Source organism: Leptopilina boulardi, unplaced genomic scaffold (genome assembly GCF_019393585.1).
Source record: "Leptopilina boulardi isolate dan_hultmark-lab unplaced genomic scaffold, ZJU_Lbou_2.1 LbouV2_351, whole genome shotgun sequence".
Lineage (NCBI taxonomy): Eukaryota > Metazoa > Arthropoda > Insecta > Hymenoptera > Figitidae > Leptopilina > Leptopilina boulardi.
Window position 1 is genome coordinate 1,504,190 of NW_026137920.1, and position 22,718 is coordinate 1,526,907.

The following is a 22,718-nucleotide window of genomic DNA, read 5'->3' on the forward strand; positions in this document are numbered from 1 at the left end:
CAGAGAGGAAAAATTAGAAACAAAAAAAGATAAAATCCACACCATGAGGGAAGAATTAATCTGTTAAATATGTAACAAAATAGGTCATTCAGCCATAGTCTGTCGTCAATTAAAACAAAGTTTTAATTACCAAAGTGCAAACAGAACAAACAATTGGAATCAAACATACAGCAACCCTTTTCAATATCCGCGAAATCAGAATCGACATTATCAAAATCAATGGAACCCACATCAACAATATCAAGAACAATGGAAACCTAAACCTAACAATAGACAATATGAACTAACAAATTACAGATCTTCTCAATATCCACCTAATCAAAGGAATACTCCATATAATACTTATCATGCTCAAAAAGAATGTTCCTATTGTAAAAAACCTGGTCATCTTATCAGTGAATTTCGTAAAAAAATATACAATAACCAACAAACACAAAATCAACAATATAGACCGCAACAAGAACAGTATCAACCACAACAACAAAGATTTCAACCACGAAATAAGGGAAACTCCAGACCCTTCCCCAACACATGTGCTGCAAGGGAGGCTCGATAGAAGAAAATAATGCACCTACTACACAGAAAAGAAATATAAAAGAAATAAAAATAAATATTAGTACAGACAACCCCATTCCTTCAATAACTACAACAGTTAATGGTTTTAAATGCCCAACAAATACACAGCCCCACAAAAAAAAGTGTTATGTACTTTTAACCGGAATACCCTAACCCTATGTATTTTGACGCGCTGAACACGAATCCGAAGTTTGTTTTGCTCCATCACGTCAGGATTTTTTTCTAACCTCAAAAAACATGTCGGATTTTGAGAAGTAGGCGATTTTTTAAAAAATTGATAATGGCGTATCTATAATATGGCCGATAGAAGTCCATGTTGGATATGCCATTTTGAATTTTTGAAATCTGACAGCAGATTCGTAATCAGCGACCCAAAAAACCCACAGATACACTATTGCACATTAATTTTTAAAAAATTTCGTAAAATAATGTCCCCCTACCAAAAAAAAATTCAAGGGGTAGTTCCCCCCATAAATCAGCTTTTGGGGAAAAACAAAACATACGTGTCAAATTGTTTTCAAAAAACTACAAAACTGCCAAGTTTCAGAAAAATCGGCGTATGGCACTTCCCTAGTGTTACTTGTCAGCAACTTAGAAAACCTGTAGATACCAAATTTCGTAATAATCTGACAATTTTTTAAAAATAATTCCTTAATATTGAATCAGGCATATCGAATTTCGGAAATCTGACATCAGATTCGTAATCAGTGACCCAAAAAATCCCTAGATACCAAGTTTGAAGTAAATCTTAAAATTTTTTTAAAATTCGTCAGCCATATTGGATCCGCCATTTTGGATTTTGAAAATCTAACTTCAGATTCGTAATCAGCGACATAAAAAACCCCCAGATACCAAGTTTGAAGTTAATACATCAATTTTTTAAAAAATCGCCTACTTCTCAAAATCCGATATGTTTTTTGAGGTTAGAAAAAAATCCTGACGTGATGGAGCAAAACGGACTTCGGATTCGTGTTCAGCGCGTCAAAATACATAGGGTTAGGGTATTCCGGTCAAAAGTACATGACACTTTTTTTTGTGGGGCTGTGATATTATGATAGATACAGGAGCAGGTAGAAATTTATTAAAATTAAATACTATCGACCATGGAATTGAAATTGAACAAAATGAAATATTAAGATTAACAGGAATAAATAATCACCGAGTCTGCACACTAGGAAATATTAAATTAAATATATTTGGTTTTCCTTCAATTTTTCATTTAATTCCAAACTAGCGATGTATCCTCGCTCGCTAACGCTCGCTCGGGAGAATTTTTATTATCAATTATTAACCTAATGTTTTGTACTTATATTAAATGTATCTTTTAATATAATATATGATAGTGTAAATGTGTGTATGTTATACATAACATTATTATGTTTTTTTTATTTATGTTTATTATTATTATTTACAGTGTTATGTCTATGTGTGTGTGTATGTGAATGTATGCGTATATTTTTATAATATTATTTATTGTTATATGTTATATTATATATATACGAGGCAAAATTCCTGAAATGTCCGAACAAAAAATTAAAAGTTCTCGAATTTAATCCATACTTTTCTAAAATGTTGTTATTGTTGGTGAAAGTCTAAAAATCAATTATTATTGAATTTAATAAAATAGTTTTTGAATTACAACGTTTTTAATTTTTGACTTTAGAAAAAAAAAATTTTTTTACAATGTACAAAAGCAAGACGAAGACAATTTCCCTCACACTCAAATTACAAACCATTACGAAAAGCCGACATAATTAATTCTAAATCTTAATAAACTTAAATCAAAGTCTGCGAATTTTTTCAGTTTGGTTATGTCGTTCGATGTCATCAGATCCACCCAAAAATGACCAGATGTATACTCTAAGTCAGACGCTGCAAGCATTGTTTCTCTGAGGCCTGAATACACCGGACAAACCGCTAAAATGTGAAACATTGTTTCTTTTAATTCTAAGTTACAACAGATACAGCTTTGTTCCGCATCAATATTAAATCTCTCTTTTTTGTACATTATTGCTTGCCGTCTAAATTGGATCACTCCTGTCTGGGCTATTAATCTAAGAACCGAAAACGGAAGTTTTAACTTCAAATAAGAATGAGCCTCTTCCTCGACTACCAAAGTCGGGTAGACCTGAAGACTCGACGATCTTTGCAGTCTTTCGTGGTCTGCACCCCTCAAAAACAATTCATACTCTCTCAGGATTTTGACCTTGTTGTTTACTATAAAATTATTATCTACGCCGCTCTCATCTCTCATTAGTTTCAGCCCACCGATCAAACTTTTCACCTGGAGAGCCCAGTTAAATTTTTGATTTGTTTGAATTTTTCTTGTTGACATTTCAAAAATTCTACGACAGCAGATTCTGGGGTATCTTTCTTCTGGCATGTTGACTATTTTTTCTAACCATCTTAATACAGCTTTTAAAACAGCTAATGAGAGTCTTACTCTACCTGTTTTTATTCTCACGGCATAATTTGGAGTGTTAACCGGCAATGATAAAACTTTCTTAAAAAAATTTGTATGCACTTTTTCTAAAGAGTCCAGGTATCGGAGACCCCAGTTTTCTGCCTCGTATATTACCACGCTCTTTACCATGCTATCAAATAATTTACTCGTAGTTTCCCACACGTTAGATTTTGATCGCTTTAAAATATTCAGTATATGCGACACAGTCGCAGTCTTTGATGTAGAAATGGCTCTATCAGCAGCGTTACAAAAAACACCCAAATTAGAGAATTGAATTCCGAGGTACACGTAATTATTTACAATTTCCACTTCACACTTATTGTACTTAAATGAAACTTCTTTTCTTCGACCCCCCTTTTGAAAAATCAGAACCTTTGATTTATTTGTGTTGACTGTTAGACCATTTTTCATACAATACATACTTAGAATTTTCATTTTTCTTTTGAGGTAACTAACCGATTCCGCGAGAATGACAATATCATCAGCGTAAGCCAATAACAATATTTCCTTAGATGAGTCTACTGCTACACCCCTGCACCCATGATCATGAAAATGAGACTCGATGTCACTGATATAAAGAGAGAAGCACGAAGGACTCAGTGTGTCACCCTGCAAAATCCCCCTTTTAATCTCCACCGAATTAGAAACACCCTCTTTCGTGCAGACCGCAATTAATGCCGACTCATGAAAGTTTTTACAAATTCTAACCAATTTTGCGCTAACACCAAGGTTAAAAAGTTTAATCCAGAGCGTGTTGTTGTCAATCGAAGGAAATGCATTCTCAAAATCAACAAAAAAAGCATATAATTTACCCTTCTCCCGACTTAAACTAATCTGAATAATCGAATTTAGCACGAATGCATTGTCTATACAACCCCTTTTATACCTAAAGCCTGATTGAAATTCTGGAATAATGTTACAATTTTCTGCCCACGTGTTTAATCTTCTATTTAGAATCTGTGTGAAAATTTTAGGAATCGAATTCATAAGAGCGATACATCTATAGTTCGTTGGATTCGATTTATATCCCCCTTTATGAGATCCCGTCAGGGCCAGCAGCTTTACCATTCTTACAATTTTTTAACACTGATATCAATTCTTCGTACATAATATCTGCATCCAAGACGGGGTCTCTTACATCAATTAGATTGACATCAAAAGTAATTCTTGGAGGGTACGCATTTGCCAGGAATTCATTCCATACAGTCAAACTGATCTGATCGAGACCTGGGGCACGATATTTAAATCTGTTAACTGCTTTCCAAAAAGCTAAGGAATTTTTTGAATCTGCTAAGTTACTTCTAATTGAATCTTCAAAGGCTTTTTTAGATTTATCTAATAAATTTTTGTAACGCTTTTTTTCTACTTTATAAAGATTATTGTCTATTGAATTGAAGTTAGATTTAAAACATTTTTTTAATAGTTCTTTAACTTTTCTTTTCAGATCAAAACAGTCCTTATTGAACCAAGGTTTTCCCGATTTACTTTTCTTCACTAATTTTCGTAGCACCAGAGACTCTGCTACCTGACTAATAGCTTGGATTATATTTTCATTACCTATTTCAGACGAAACATCACAGCAACGTACCTCCGGCAACCAGCTCATTATCTCCGTGTATTCCACGCCCCTCTCCTCCGACCATCTGAAACCACCGCTATACACATCCCTTCCGACGACTTGACAATTTCCCACTTTTATTCTTACCGCATCATACATGAAGACAGTGATTGGCAAATGGTCCGACAATGTGACTATAGGATTTACGCTTAGATCCAAAATTGACTCCGAATTTACAAAATTCACAAAGATTAGGTCCACCCATAGACATATAGAAATGGACCCCTCACTATAGAAAGACACGACTTATCCCACATTCTCTCTTTCTAAAGCAGGAACGTTTGAAGGAATCAGTGGACCCATGGTTGAATTTTGTAAATGTAGAAAAAGAAATATGGAATTTTTTCGGTGAAAAGTAATTTTATAAAAAGAAATTTAAATAGGTACAAATATTAAAATTTTAAATTATTAAATTTTTTAAACTATTTTCATTTTTAATTTTTTCTTAGAGAATTTAAAAACGGGACGTTCCACGTCAACAAGGACAGGCTTCTGCCCAAAAATGGTTTTGACGGATTTCAATGTTCTAGGGCTTAAAAAATTCGTAAATTTCTATACTTTCGAATGCCGAGTGGCGTTTTCCAAATTTTAAATGGCGGCTCAAATATGGCGCATAAATGGCAGTAAGTTTGAAAATTTAAAAATAAATTTGTGAATTAAACGTCTGAAAGAATTCCATTCAATCTAAAACACCTCATATAACAGTTTTTGGGGTCGCTGAATGCAAATATGATGTTAGTTTTCCAAAATTCAAAATGTCGAATTCAAAATGGCGGTCAAAATTTTAAAAATCGATCAAAATTGCTTAAAACTTATTTCTCAGGAGTTTTTTGGGTCGCTTATTATGAATTTAAAGTTATTTTTAATAAATAAGAAAAAATAAAATAAATTTTAAAATGGTGGATCCAAAGTGGCGAACAAATTTTTTTAAAAACGCTCGAAATTAATTGAAACTCTATTCTAGAGGGTTTTCCTGGCCGATAATTACGAATTTAAAGTTATTTTTAATAAATAAGCAAAAATAAAATAAATTCCAAAATGGCGAATCCAAAATGTCGGACAAATTTTTTTAAAAACGCTCGAAATTAATTGAAATTCTATTCTAGGGGGTTTTCATGGCCGCTGATTACGAATTTAAAGTTATTTTTATTAAATAAGCAAAAATAAAATAAATTCCAAAATGGCGAATCCAAAATAACGGACAAATTTTTTTAAAAACGCTCGAAATTAATTGAAATTCTATTCTAGGGGGTTTTGATGGCCACTGATTACGAACTTAATGTTATTTTTTTAAATAAGCAAAAATAAAATAAATTCCAAAATGGCGAATCAAAAATGGCGGACGAAGATTTTAAAAACGACCGAAAATGATTGAAACTCTTTCCTAAGAGGTTTTCCTGGACGCTGATTACGAATTTAAAGTTATTTTTAATAAATAAGCAAACATAAAATAAATTCCAAAATGGCGGACAAAAATTTAAAAAACGCTTGAAATTATTTTAAATTCTTTTCTAGGGGAAGTATCTGGCCACTGATTTAGAATTATGCAAACTGGTATTCCCGAAAAGGACTGATTGTAGTTTAAATTAACGATTATGGAGTTATGCACTTGGTAGTCCTGAAAAGGACTGATGGTAGTTTAAATTAACGATTTTGAAATTATGCAATTGGTAGTCCGGAAAAGGACTGATTGTAGTTTAAATTAATGATTTTGAAATTATGCAATTGGTAGTCCTGAAAAGGACTGATTGTAGTTTAAATTAACGATTTTGAAATTATGCAATTGGTAGTCCTAAAAAGGACTGATTGTAGTTAAAATTAAAGATTTTGGAATTTTGCAAACTGGTAGTCCTGAAAAGGACTGATTGTAGTTTAAATTAACGATTTTGAAATTATGCAAACTGGTAGTCCAGAAAAGGACTGATTGTAGTTTAAATTAACGATATTGAAATTATGCTACTAGTAGTCCTGAAAAGGACTGATTGTAGTTAAAATTAAAGATTTTAGAATCATGCAAACTGGTAGTCCTGAGAAGGACTGATAGGCCAGTCAATAAAGACAAAAAGTGCCATTAAATGTAGACTGATTGTAGTTAAAATTAAAGATTTTAGAATCATGCAAACTGGTAGTCCTGAAAAGGACTGATTGTAGTTTAAATTAACGATTTTGAAATTATGCAATTGGTAGTCCGGAAAAGGACTGATTGTAGTTAAAATTAACGATTTTAGAATTATGCAATTGGTAGTCCTGAAAAGAACTGATTGTAGTTTAAATTAATGATTTTGAAATTATGCAATTGGTAGTCCTGAAAAGGACTGATTGTAGTTTAAATTAAAGATTTTAGAATTATGCAAACTGGTAGTCCAGAAAGGGACTGATTGTAGTTTAAATTAACGATATTGAAATTATGCAATTGGTAGTCCTGAGAAGGACTGATTGTAGTTAAAATTAACGATTTTGAAATTATGCAATTGGTAGTCCTGAAAAGGACTGATTATAGTTTAAATTAACGATTTTGAAATTATGCAATTGGTAGTCCGGAAAAGGACTGATTGTAGTTTAAATTAATGATTTTGGAATTATGCAAACTGGTAGTCCTGAAAAGGACTGATTGTAGTTTAAATTAACGATTTTGAAATTATGCAATTGGTAGTCATGAGAAGGACTGATTGTAGTTTAAATTAATGATTTTGAAATTATGCAATTGGTAGTCCTAAAAAGGACTGATTGTAGTTTAATTTAAAGATATTAAAATTATGAAAACTGGTAGTCCTGAAAAGGACTGAGTGTAGTTTAAATTAACGATTTTGAAATTATGCAAACTGGTAGTCCAGAAAAGGACTGATTGTAGTTTAAATTAACGATATTGAAATTATGCTACTAGTAGTCCTGAAAAGGACTGATTGTAGTTAAAATTAAAGATTTTAGAATCATGCAAACTGGTAGTCCTGAAAAGGACTGATTGTAGTTTAAATTAACGATTTTGAAATTATGCAAACTGGTAGTCCAGAAAAGGACTGATTGTAGTTTAAATTAACGATTTTGAAATTATGCAATTGGTAGTCATGAAAAGGACTGATTGTAGTTTAAATTAACGATTTTGAAATTATGCAATTGGTAGTCATGAAAAGGATTGATTGTAGTTGAAATTAACGATTTTGAAATTATGCAATTGGTAGTCCTGAAAAGGACTGATTGTAGTTAAAATTAACGATTTTGAAATTATTCAAACTGGTAGTCCAGAAAAGGATTGATTGTAGTTGAAATTAACGATTTTGAAATTATGCAATTGGTAGTCATGAAAAGGACTGATTGTAGTTTAAATTAACGATTTTGAAATTATGCAATTGGTAGTCATGAAAAGGATTGATTGTAGTTGAAATTAACGATTTTGAAATTATGCAATTGGTAGTCCTAAAAAGGACTGATTGTAGTTTAAATTAAAGATATTAAAATTATGAAAACTGGTAGTCCAGAAAGGGACTGATTGTAGTTTAAATTAACGATATTGAAATTATGCAAACTGGTAGTCCTAAAAAGGACTGAGTGTAGTTTAAATTAACGATTTTGAAATTATGCAAACTGGTAGTCCAGAAAAGGATTGATTGTAGTTGAAATTAACGATTTTGAAATTATGCAATTGGTAGTCCTGAAAAGGACTGATTGTAGTTAAAATTAAAGATTTTGGAATTATGCAATTGGTAGTCCTGAGAAGGACTGATTGTAGTTAAAATTAACGATTTTGAAATTATGCAATTGGTAGTCCTGAAAAGGACTGATTATAGTTTAAATTAACGATTTTGAAATTATGCAATTGGTAGTCCTGAGAAGGACTGATTGTAGTTAAAATTAACGATTTTGAAATTATGCAATTGGTAGTCATGAGAAGGACTGATTGTAGTTTAAATTAATGATTTTGAAATTATGCAATTGGTAGTCCTAAAAAGGACTGATTGTAGTTTAAATTAAAGATATTAAAATTATGAAAACTGGTAGTCCAGAAAGGGACTGATTGTAGTTTAAATTAACGATATTGAAATTATGCAAACTGGTAGTCCTGAAAAGGACTGAGTGTAGTTTAAATTAACGATTTTGAAATTATGCAAACTGGTAGTCCAGAAAAGGACTGATTGTAGTTTAAATTAACGATATTGAAATTATGCTACTAGTAGTCCTGAAAAGGACTGATTGTAGTTAAAATTAAAGATTTTAGAATCATGCAAACTGGTAGTCCTGAAAAGGACTGATTGTAGTTTAAATTAAAGATTTTGAAATTATGCAATTGGTAGTCCGGAAAAGGATTGATTGTAGTTTAAATTAACGATTTTGAAATTATGCAATTGGTAGTCATGAAAAGGACTGATTGTAGTTTAAATTAACGATTTTGAAATTATGCAATTGGTAGTCATGAAAAGGATTGATTGTAGTTGAAATTAACGATTTTGAAATTATGCAAACTGGTAGTCCAGAAAAGGACTGATTGTAGTTTAAATTAACGATATTGAAATTATGCTACTAGTAGTCCTGAAAAGGACTGATTGTAGTTAAAATTAAAGATTTTAGAATCATGCAAACTGGTAGTCCTGAAAAGGACTGATTGTAGTTTAAATTAACGATTTTGAAATTATGCAATTGGTAGTCCGGAAAAGGATTGATTGTAGTTTAAATTAACGATTTTGAAATTATGCAATTGGTAGTCATGAAAAGGACTGATTGTAGTTTAAATTAACGATTTTGAAATTATGCAATTGGTAGTCATGAAAAGGATTGATTGTAGTTGAAATTAACGATTTTGAAATTATGCAATTGGTAGTCCTGAAAAGGACTGATTGTAGTTAAAATTAAAGATTTTGGAATTATGCAAACTGGTAGTCCTGAAAAGGACTGATTGTAGTTTAAATTAACGATTTTGAAATTATGCAATTGGTAGTCATGAAAAGGACTGATTGTAGTTTAAATTAACGATTTTGAAATTATGCAATTGGTAGTCCTGAAAAGGACTGATTGTAGTTTAAATTAACGATTTAGAAATTATGCAATTGGTAGTCCGGAAAAGGACTGATTGTAGTTAAAATTAACGATTTTAGAATTATGCAATTGGTAGTCCTGAAAAGGACTGATTGTAGTTTAAATTAATGATTTTGAAATTATGCAATTGGTAGTCCTGAAAAGGACTGATTGTAGTTTAAATTAAAGATTTTAGAATTATGCAAACTGGTAGTCCAGAAAGGGACTGATTGTAGTTTAAATTAACGATATTGAAATTATGCAATTGGTAGTCCTGAAAAGGACTGATTGTAGTTAAAATTAAAGATTTTAGAATCATGCAAACTGGTAGTCCTGAAAAGGACAGATAGGCCAGTCAATAAATACAAAAAGTGCCATTAAATGTAGACAAGCAACTCTAACCGGAATTTGGTAGTTGGGGGGGTAGTATTAAGGCCCCATAGTTTGCTCTCGATTTCCGGTTGCAGAAGTTGTTGTAAACAATGGTTGAAGTTGGTAAAAGGTGGTTTTTGCGTGCTCGTTGCTTTCCTCTACATTTTAGAGGAAAAAGTTGTGATTAGAAAAAAAGGATTTTAAAAAATACCTACAAAATGGTGGGTCGAAAGTTAAAATCGGATTATTTGTTTAAAAGTTATTGAATTTAAACCATTAAAAATGGTAGTTTTTTAATTGTTTAATACCTTTGTTAATAATAATCCGATTGCAGTAAAACTTTCTGAAAATGTGCTCCTCGCGATACTGAACATATTGAAAAAACTTCGAGTTTAAACGGATGAATAGTTTATAAATTATTCGATTTGTTGATTAAAAACATGTTGTTTTTCAACCTAATTTCTACAGAACGATATGGAGCGAATTCAATTTTTTTTCTTTCATTTTACTCTTGAAGAGTGATACTATCATGTACATAAAAGAAAGAATTGAAATTCATTAATTAATTGCATAATTATGGATAATGCAAAAAGGGTACGTTTTTTCGTTATAAACAATTGAAATTACTCGACCAGTTTTTACTCTATCGAATTCTAATAAACGCCATTGAATTTCTTTTTTCTTTACAAAACATTAAAAAAAACAAAAACAATCTAGGTCAAAGGGGGGGGGAGATAATTTTTTTTTCAAAAAAATCCTAACACTATAATTATTAATATTTTTCATTCAAATTTACAGTACTTGTAGTTTAATATATGTACTGTTAAATAAAAAATTGTAAACATTGAAAGAAATTTTTTTATTATTTATAATGACGGTTAAAAAGAGCTCATCATTTTACCTTGCTCTGGAAGGTGGAGTGGGGGAACTCGGTGGCGCGTGGCAAACGCCGCCACAAAATCAAACTCGCCCGATCAAAAGTACAAAATTTGTTATAACTCGGTTAATTATTAACCGATTTTAATCTTTCTTTTTTTAAATTCATGTTATTTTTTCTTCTCTTTTCAAAAATAAATTTACACTTTTAATAAAAAAATTTTTTTTGATAATATTTAAACATTTTTTTTTAATAACAATTTTTTACACTAATTCAAGTTTTTAAAAATTTGTTTTAACTGCATATAATGACAGGTATTTTAGTGTCTTTTTATGTTTAACGTTTTTTAAAATTATTCTTACACATTCGTGTAGCACTATGTCATTTTTTTCATAATTTAAAAAAATTTGATTTATATTACTTTTAAACGAGGGATAATAAAACATACGCAATGGAAAGTAATTTATTACGAATTAATTTTATTTATTATATTTTTAAGATTATTTATTATAAATATTAGTAATAATTTTATACATATTACAATTACAAATCGTCATCATGATGCTCATTATACTCTAAATGAATGTTGTTTACCAACAGCTTCAGTAGGTGGTAATGATTTTAATTTAAATGTACTTTTTGTTGATGATTTTCGGAATAATTTGAAACGCAATTCCTCCAAACTTCCAAATTCTTTTTTTGTTCCATAAAGTGCTAAAATAATTTCATTTCCACATCTTCCAATTTCACTATGGTCTGCGTTATTTTCAAAAAAAATTTTAACAAAAGATTGTAATTTTAAGTTTGACTTCATTAATTTTAATAATTTATTCTTGCCTTGTCTAAAAAAGCAAGATGTAGTGTCGCAGCCAGTGAAAGCATGTAAAAATGCAATTAAAGTGTGAAACTTTAAATGACGATGATTATAATGAGCATGTACATCATGATGACGATTTGTAATTGTAATATGTATAAAATTATTACTAATATTTATAATAAATAATCTTAAAAATATAATAAATAAAATTAATTTGTAATAAATTACTTTCCATTGCGTATGTTTTATTATCCCTCGTTTAAAAGTAATATAAATCAAAATTTTTTAAATTATGAAAATAATGACATAGTGCTACATCATTTGGATAGATGTGCAAATCCCTTTGAAATTGAGGGACATGAAGGACAATATTTACGGAATATGTCTAAAAGTATGTTACAAAAGTTTGGAATTAGTAAAGAAAGTACCTAAATGGTGCGTATTAGTTGGTGCCAAAGGTACCCATAGTGTCTGTATCTGTACAACCCACGAAAATTTCCAGTCAATGATAGATGCTTCTGACTTAGAAAGGCTCACAGTCGAATCTGAAATACCAATACACAATTATAATGAATGCTTTAAACTTGTGCTTTGTGAGAAACCGCTTCCTGAATGTTACTTAAGTAAGTGTGCAGCATGTCCCAATTTTGACAGGTTTTCATCTCATATCACAGATATTTTTGAGCAAAATGGAGTTCAAGACATAATTTTCAGCACGTGGCAAACAGTTGATTGCTGCACATTAAGGAAAGAATGTCTACCTACTGAAGATTTTGTAAGCATGTACATCATGATGACGATTTGTAATTGTAATATGTATAAAATTATTACTAATATTTATAATAAATAATCTTAAAAATATAATAAATAAAATTAATTTGTAATAAATTACTTTCCATTGCGTATGTTTTATTATCCCTCGTTTAAAAGTAATATAAATCAAATTTTTTTAAATTATGAAAAAAATGACATAGTGCTACACGAATGTGTAAGAATAATTTTAAAAAACGTTAAACATAAAAAGACACTAAAATACCTGTCATTATATGCAGTTAAAAAAAAGTTTAAAAAACTTGAATTAGTGAAAAAAATTGTTATTAAAAAAAAAATGTTTAAATATTATCCAAAAAAATTTTTTTATTAAAAATGTAAATTTATTTTTGAAAAGAGAAGAAAAAATAACATGAATTTAAAAAAAGAAAGATTAAAATCGGTTAATAATTCACCGAGTTATAACAAATTTTGTAATTTTGATCGGGCGAGTTTGATTTTGTGGCGGCGTTTGCCACGCGCCACCGAGTTCCCCCACTCCGCCTTCCGGAGCAAGGTAAAATGATGAGCTCTTTTTAACCGTCATTATAAATAATAAAAAAATTTCTTTCAATGTTTACAATTTTTTATTTAACAGTACACATATTAAACTACAAGTACTGTAAATTTGAATGAAAAATATTAATAATTATAGTGTTAGGATTTTTTTGAAAAAAAAATTATCTCCCCCCCTTTGACCTAGATTGTTTTTCTTTTTTTTTAAAGTTTTGTAAAGAAAAAAGAAATTCAATGGCGTTTATTAGAATTCGATAGAGTAAAAACTGGCCGAGTAATTTCAATTGTTTATAACGAAAAAACGTACCCTTTTTGCTTTATCCATAATTATGCAATTAATTAATGAATTTCAATTCTTTCATTTATGTACATGATAGTATCACTCTTCGAGAGTAAAATGAGAGAAAAAAAATTAAATTCGCTCCATATCGTTCTGTAGAAATTAGGTTGAAAAACAACATGTTTTTAATCAACAAATCGAATAATTTATAAACTATTCATCCGTTTAAACTGGAAGTTTTTTCATTTTGTTCAGTATCGCGAGGTTAGAGTTGCCTGTCTACATTTAATGGCACTTTTTGTCTTTATTGACTGGCCTATGATTGTAGTTTAAATTAAAGATTTTGGAGTTATGCAAACTGGTAGTCCTGAAAAGGACTGATTTTAGTTTAAATTATTTGTAATGCACAAGATTAGTGCAAGTTGTTGCACTTGAGTATTGCAAAACTTTTAATGTTTTATTTGGTTCAACTATAAATCCATGGCTGCTTTGAATGTTTTTAACAGCGGGAGCATCTGTGAATCGTTTGTTCAGGTGTATTTGTTTCTTTTTATGTGTTTCAGCATTGTAATAAAATATTTGTATCCCTGAAATTTTGATTTAGCCCACTTAAAAAGGGATTCTGACGTCAAAAGAGTTTCTGTAGGCTTTGCCTGTAGACTAGCACGTGTTGCTTCGCGTTTAAATGTCGCACCTATTCCATCACATGCTCCTTTACCATGAGCAGTAGCATGAGTGTGCTATTCTGCTTGTATGCCAAAATCTTCCAGGTGATGAACTAGATTGCACATTTGGTATTTGTTTTTATAATGCTGTTTAGCACCATCTGTCACGTAAATTACTTTTTTCACGTTTGGAACAAGTTTGTTTATTTGAGGAATAAGAAATTCTTAAAGAACATATACAGCGGCTGTGTCATGTGTAGTGGAATCTAATAACCCAATAAAACTACAATGTTTCAACTCCGTTCCAGATTTGTAATAAACAACTGCTGGATGGACCGTACATTGACTGTTATTATAATGAAATGCCTGTGCGACAAAAGCATAATTTTCTGAAAAGTCGAGTTGCACTAACACTTCATTTTCTTTCAAATTATATTTTCGATCGGAAATGTACTCCGCCTGAGTTTTAGAAATGAAATGATGAGGCATTAGTTTTTTCAAGTTATCGCTCAATTCACTTACAAAATCTTCAGTAGGTAGACATTCTTTCCTTAATGTGCAGCAATCAACTGTTTGCCACGTGCTGAAAATTATGTCTTGAACTCCATTTTGCTCAAAAATATCTGTGATATGAGATGAAAACCTGTCAAAATTGGGACATGCTGCACACTTACTTAAGTAACATTCAGGAAGCGGTTTCTCACAAAGCACAAGTTTAAAGCATTCATTATAATTGTGTATTGGTATTTCAGATTCGACTGTGAGCCTTTCTAAGTCAGAAGCATCTATCATTGACTGGAAATTTTCGTGGGTTGTACAGATACAGACACTATGGGTACCTTTGGCACCAACTAATACGCACCATTTAGGTCTCAGTTCAGCAAACTTACTCAAACTTAACTTTATATCAGGATTTGAACTGATAAACTAACTATGGAGATTACTAACATCAGAAAGTAACAAACGCTTCTGTCTTCTTTCTTTCTTTCCATTTATTTTCACTGAAACTGCATCTTTTTTATTTGCCATTATGCGACTATTAACATCATTTTCGTACCATTCTATGACCTTATCAACTACAACATCAGAGATTTTTTTCCCCTTTTTCAAAGCTGGTGTTGCCAAAATTCCTTCTTCTGCTCTGAGTTTTTTTTCTTTTTCAGTCATGCTTTTTGAACATCCGAATTCTTCGGCTACTTTACGACTTGACCTCTAACTCATCTGCCCTTGAAAGATGAGAATCTTCCGACGTGGAAGGTTCATTACCAGAATTGTCTTCTTTAGAAAAATCTGATTCATCGACACTTATATTGCTGATGCTAAGTGATTTATTATTTGCATAAAATCTATTTCGACATTGAGTACAAATTTTTGTACTTTCTTTACTAATTCCAAACTTTTGTAACATACTTTTAGACATATTCCGTAAATATTGTCCTTCATGTCCCTCAATTTCAAAAGGATTTGCACATCTATCCAAATGATGGGCAATTCCTGAAGATTTTCGCTTTGTAGGAGCCATATTAAAATCAAAAAACGAACGAATTAAGGGTTTCCTATAAACAACATGCACAACTAAAAATAACTGAAAATAAAAAAAATAAAAAATACTATTTACAAGAAAAACAACTCTTTTATACTTATACCTAGGTTGAAATGGACAAAAATAAAACAAATGAATGAAAAAAACCGGAACCTCAGAAGAGTTTCCAAAAATTCTGCAAAAGAAAAAAAAGAACTTTAAACCCTCCTAAGAGTTTCCGAAAATTCTCAATAAAAGGGAAGAAAGAACAAAAGAAAGAAGTAGGAGAAAAAAAGGTAGGAAAATAAATTTGAGATTAGGAAGGAAGAAGGAAAAAATAAAGGTTAATAAATAATTATCTTTTTATTAAATAATAAAATCGAAAATATTTATTCTAAGCGATACGACTGCTGAGATTTGAGATCGGAAATAAAGCCAAAATAATGTGAACGAGCTAGGATAGTTTTTACAATGGTGGGGATACGCGGCGTGGTAGGACCCAGCAACGCGCTGATTGGTCCCCCCGAGTCACATGATTTCTAGAACATGTCCATATATGGTCATATAGAAGCGACTAATTGTGGAATAAAACTGGATCAATAGGTTTGTTTTGTGACTGGCAATATTATTAAAAAAAATTAATTACCATTATTTTATTATTAATATGTGAAATCAATAAATTACAATTAAAGCCACATCGATAAGCTCCGGTTCGATAAGACTGTTTCCTTAGGTTGCAAATTAGGAAAAGTAGAGAGCATAGTGAGGTTCTGCAGTGTCTGTCAGTAACGTATACCTAAAAGGATCTTTGTGCCCGATGTACTTCACATACATAACCGGAAAAATAAATTTGTATTTTTTTTGTTTATCAATAATTTATTATTAATTAATTTCATTATATTCTATTATTAATAATACTATTCGACAATTATTAATTTTTAAAAATTTCAAGTTCCAAAAAAAGATGTACATGCATATAATACTATGTACGGCCCTCTTTGTTTTCATTTTTACGTTCGGCATGAAAAACCATCTAGAATAGAGATTCAATCATTTTTAGTCGTTTTTAAAATCTTTGTCCGCCATTTTGGATCCACCATTTTAAAATTTATTTTATTTTTTCTTATTTATTAAAAATAACTTTAAATTCATAATAAGCGACCCAAAAAACCCCCTGAGAAATAAGTTTTAAGACATTTTGATCGATTTTTAAAATTTTAACCGCCATTTTGAATTCGACATTTTGAATTTTGGAAAACTAACATCATATTTGCATTCAGCGACCCCAAAAACTGTTGTATGAGGTGTTTTGGATTGAATGGAATTCTTTCAGACGTTTAATTCACAAATTTATTTTTAAATTTTCAAACTTACTGCCATTTATGCGCCATATTGGAGCCGCCATTTAAAATTTTGAAAATCGCCACTCGGCATTCGAAAGTATAGAAATTTACGAATTTTTTAAGCCCTAGAACATTGAAATCCGTCAAAACCATTTTTGGGCAGAAGCCTGTCCTTGTTGACGTGGAACGTCCCGTACATAAAATTTTTAACTTACCTATTGAAAATTACAGATCCATTGTCCTTGTTATAGGACCAATGACAATAACAGGGCAACTTCATCCAATTGGTTTAACTCACCAGTTCTACCATTAAAATCACCGCCCACTATCATCGGGCAGCAGAAGTTTAAATTTTCAATTCTACTGAATGCCACATCCAGGGTTGATCGCCAACAGTCTTCCTCCAAAGTTGGGTTAAAGTACACTTCTTTTCTCTTTCAGGAGTTGACCCATTCAGCGAATTTGGACTCTGGCTAGAAGATTGGGAGCGATGTTGCTCTTTTTCATTTTTCATTTCCTGGACCTCTTCTAAAGAGAATGCCTTGTTTCCAATCCATAATTTGCTTCTTTTGATTATAATGTTTCGCTCACCTCCCTCAATCAACTTGTTCTTAAACATAAGTAATTCTTTTCGTTCTAGACGTACCTCTTTAGATAAATCATTCGCAATATTAATAATCAATTAATAATTAATTAATAATCAATTTAATTATATATTGTTTTCTTTGAATTTGACGCGTTAATTTAATTTAAGACTAATTAGTTAGATAAATTTACAATTTTTAATTTTTTTAAACAATTTAAAGTAATTTGGGTATTTCAAATTTTCCGCTCAAATTACCGATTGTGGAAGTTTTAGCTGTCACCGTCAGGCGGCATCACTGTCGATTAACAACTAAGTCAAACCCCGCTTGGCGGGAAATTTAAATTATTATTATTTAATAAATAATTTGGCGTTATTTTTTACAAACCAGGTTAAAAAGGCTTTGCGGTAGTTTTAAGTTTTTTATTCGCGAATTGCAAATGGCTTGGTAGTGGGTTTAAATTAACCTGGTTTCTTTATCAACCTTGCAAGTTTTTCCGTTATGATTTCTTGTTACACAGTTGTCAGCAATGCTAATATGAAACGAACCGGCTTTATTAGAAAGAAAGCATTAGTTGAAGTGAAACCTTTCATTTAAACAGATCTACTGAACTCCTGAAAAATGGTAATTAAACATATATTTAAAAAGTTTTAATATTTTATTTCACAAAATATACCTATATTTTTTTTAAATTTTATTTTGTAAAAATAAATATTTTATTTTATTTTACAAAACATTAAATATTTAAATTATTACACAAGTAATATTTTAACTGTATGTTCTGTTTTAGAATGGGTATTGCGGTTTTTTCTGCTTCTGTCGGCATATGGGTGTTAACCAATTTGTAAGTTAAAAATAATTTAAATTATACTTTGTTTTACTTTTTTTACATATATTTTTAACGACTAAAAACTAATAATTTTAACGATATATTTACAGATGTTTCCTGGATATAATCAACGATTACCGTATAGAGGTACTTATCAGCAACCTCATGTTTATACCCCAAGGGCGATCCAGCCGGTGATGTACAATAACACCACGAACAAAGTAAACATTGAGGTAAATGAAAATTAATTCTTCTAATTTTGAAAATCAATGCGAGAGAATCTTGAGTATCAATAAAATAGTCTGGAAAAAATAATCTGATTATTTTACATATTTTTCAATTTAATTATTTTACACTTACCGTTTTTATACACTTTAATTATTATTTTTCACTTTATATATTTTATACAATTTAATTATTATTTTATACTCTGATTATTTTACATATTTCTCAATTTAATTATTTTACACTTACCATTTTTATACACTTTAATTATTTTTTCACTTTCTATATTTTATACAATTTAATTATTATTTTATACTCTGATTATTTTACATATTTTTCAATTTAATTATTTTATACTTACTATTTTTATACACTTTAATTATTTTTTCACCTACATTTTATTTAATTTATATATAAATATTTTATACACCTTAATTATTTTTTTATGTTATATATTTTTCTATTTTTCATCAAGTCCCATTAGTTTTGTTATTCTTTATTCATAATTATGAAATTCTAAATCTTTTATATTTCTACAAGAAAAGGAGAATGATTTTCAACGTCGAAAGAGTAGGTGGGAGCCTGTGGATGAATATATTCCTACTCCAAAGGAACTACTCCTAAGTAAAAATGTGATGGTGTGTCTCCTCCAAAGGTGTCTCCTCCAAAGGTGTCTCCTCCAAAGGTGTCACCACCAAAGATATCGCAATCCAGTTCGTCATCAGAATCCAGTTCGTCATCATCTGAATCCAGTTCTTCAACGTCTTCAACGTCTTCAAAAAATAACAATAACAATAACAATAACAATAACAATAACAATAACAATAACAATAACAATAACAATAACAATAACAATAACAATAACAATAACAATAACAATAACAATAACAATAACAATAACAATAACAATAACAATATCAATAACAATAAAAAAACTTAACATTGATTCGAACTTCTTTAAATGTTGGAACAGCGACAAAATTGTCAGTCTTAAAGCCTTCAACGTCGAAATCATTGACTTCATAGCCGACTCCTTCAACGTCAAAATGTATAATGTTGGATGTAAACGATCCATGTTTACGTACACCAACAAGGCCGAAAAAAATGCAGACGGGTAGTAAACGGTAAAAGCCATCGGATAAAACCGACGTAAATGTTAAAAAAAGTAAAAAACAACTTTAAAAAAAAATTAAAATAAGTTTAAAAAAATATTTATATAAGGGAGAGTCGGTAGTGGCGAGACACGTTTTGTTTTTTTGTTATAGCACTCACATTTTCAAGAACATCAAGTCTGTATATATATCCATGGACAGGTGTGACTCTATACTGCAAATTTAAGTTATACAGTTACAGAACAGATAATGGAAAAAAAAGTTATTGCCGATTTACGATAATGTCTCGCGACTACCGACATAAAAAATCGTCCGTAGTGGCGAGACACTATCTTAAAATCAGAGTCTTCATCGTTCAAACGTCACAAAAACAAAGGAATCAAAGAGAAAGAGTATAATAATTGATGCCTTTAAATCATAATATTGTTTCATTCAATCATAAAAATACAGGCAAATATTTTTCTCATTGTGAGCCGCTAATCCATGTCACAGTTATTAAAAACATATAAGCTTTTCTTCCTGTTCATCTTTTTCAATTTAAACTATAGTTATGAAAAATATTGTCGACAAAACGTACAAAAATTATATCAAATTCATTAGGACATGTACAATATTATTAGATATAAAAAAGCCACTGCCGACAACAAGTGTCTCGCCAATGCGGAAACAGCATTTTTCGGTAATGACGATGTACAATCCTATGCATCGAACAATAATTCATAGTGCTCTGGATATTTTGAAGGAAACTTAAATACTAAAGACTCAAAACATTTAGAAAATTCCGGAAATTTTTATATATTATCACTTATACCGATGGGAAATAAAACTTTTAAAATATCTTGAAACTGTTATTAACAGTATAGCGATATTTCGTACATCAAAAACGTATGTATCATATTGAAAAGTTAAAGCACAATAAAACTTGACTTTCAGACCAGAAGTGCCAGCACAGTCAGTTCAGCTGTCTGAAATATCCTAATGTCTCGCCACTGCGGACAACGCCTTAGTTTTTTCTTTTTAAAAGTATGGAGATTGGCAAAAGTGTTTCATTTCAAAGTTTCAAAAGAAATTTATTTTTTTAAATAATTTAAATACATTTTTTAAAAATAAACTTTTTATAATTTTTCATGTACATATATGAAAATTACATATATGCGAAATATAATACATTGTTCTTGCATTTATTTTAACCCTATCCTTTATTTTAATATTTTTTAAAATAAAATTTATCTTATTAAAACTTATAAGTTACCTAGTAAATTAATTTTAAATAATATTAATAATATAACATTAAGTCATTCATATGAGTGACTTTTTTAGGAAAATTCAGTTTAGTTAGATGTAAATAAAAAAAAAATTAATTTTTTAAGCTCTAAATCATTAAATTGAATTAAACTCTAAATGATTGAACATTTCTGTACCTTGATCAAGCAGTATTTTAATTATTAAGAACGATTTTTAATATTAAAGTTTTAAAAAAGAAATAAGAGGTAACATTTTCCACAGGTGTTTTTTCAAAACATATACATATATTTGAATATTGAATGAATTTGAATATTTGAATTAAAAGAATTCTCATTTATTAAAATAATTACCATTTGTTTTTTTTTTCAAAAAAAATAATTAAATAAAGTCGTGTTAGTCGAAGAGGGGTATGACAAGTTGCGTGCGCCAGCCAGGTGGTGGGGCACGTCCTAGTTTTCGTTTTATTTCATATATTTTATATTTTATTTCAATTATTCGTTTTATTTCTTATATTTTATTTCAATTATTCGCTTTATTTCTGTTATATTTTATTTTAGATTTCATTTCTTATTATTTCATTACACATTAAACCTCCTCTATATTTTTAGTTTTTGTTCCGCTATTTTTTCTTTTTAAATTGAGTTACCTTATTTTTTCTTTATTTTATTGTAGTTAATTAAACTTATATCAATTGTTAACTTTCTTTTCTGAAGTAAACTTTCGCGATTTTTATAATAAATTAAAGTTTTTTATTTTTAGAAAAATGGATCAATTTAATCATTCGCAAAATATTGAAGAAGAAGATGTTATATGTATTTTTGATAAATATGCTCACAACAACTATGAAGATGATGATAATGTTGTTGATGATGATTGTCTTGTCGTCGACATTGATCCCGAATGTATTTTTGACGAATATGCTCACAACAACTTTGAAGATGCTGAAAATGATGGTGATGATGATGATGATGATGAAGTCGATGATAAATACGACAGTCAAGGTGAGACAATCATCATCATCGATGATAATGATGATGATTGTCTTGTCTTCAACATTGATCCCGAAGAAGTATGTTGGGAAATTGTATTTTGAATCAATTTAATTTTTAATTAATGTTAAAATAATATGTTTTCTTTTAGATGACTGAGCTGCTAGAGGCCTATCCTGCGACAGCAGATATATTAAAAATTATTCAAATAAACATGGAAATTCCAGACGCATCACAACCGCCTTCACCATAAATTATAATAAAACAATTGATTTTTAAATTAATGTATTTAATTTGTTTAAAAATAGATTTAATTTTAGCATGCATAACTTTAGCACATATTAAGGCGGAGTACATTTGCGCGCGCATTCAAAATATGGTGGGGACTTTTGCGTGCACAACGAATACTGTAGTGGGGGTAAATTTGCGTGCGCATTGAGAAATGTGGTGGGGTTTACACAATAAGTGGGGAGTTGCAGTAATATAAAGCGATTTTTCATATAGCATTAGGTCATTCTTATTTCAGGTTTTACAATTAACAGTAAGTATAATCAGTTATCTATTTTAACATTTCTTTTCTTTTACAGCTTTATTTTCTTAGTTTCTATTTCAGGTTTATTTCTAAGTTTCCATTTCATCTTTATTTTTTAAGTTTCTATTTCAGGTTTATTTTTTAAGTTTCTATTTCTGGTTTATTTCTAAGATTCTATTTCATATTTATTTCTAGATAAATTTTCTAAGTTTATATTTTAGGTTTATTTGTAAGTTTTCTCTTAGTTAAATTTCTTCAGTTTCTATTTCAGGTTTATTTCTAAGTTTTCTTTTCAGTTATATTTTATTTCTAAGTCTACAGTGTTTTATTTTTAT

At 29.9% G+C, this 22,718-nt stretch overlaps 1 protein-coding gene across 1 annotated transcript; it reads left to right on the forward strand.

Moving 5' to 3' along the window:
- Positions 1 to 21,625: 21,625 nt before the first annotated feature.
- Positions 21,626 to 22,543, forward strand: LOC127286213 (prostatic spermine-binding protein-like). The gene is made up of 2 exons (XM_051312570.1): positions 21,626 to 21,931; positions 22,003 to 22,543. The coding sequence occupies exons 1-2, from the start codon at positions 21,626 to 21,628 to the stop codon at positions 22,102 to 22,104; spliced, it is 408 nt and encodes a 135-aa protein (XP_051168527.1). The 3' UTR covers positions 22,105 to 22,543.
- Positions 22,544 to 22,718: the final 175 nt, after the last annotated feature.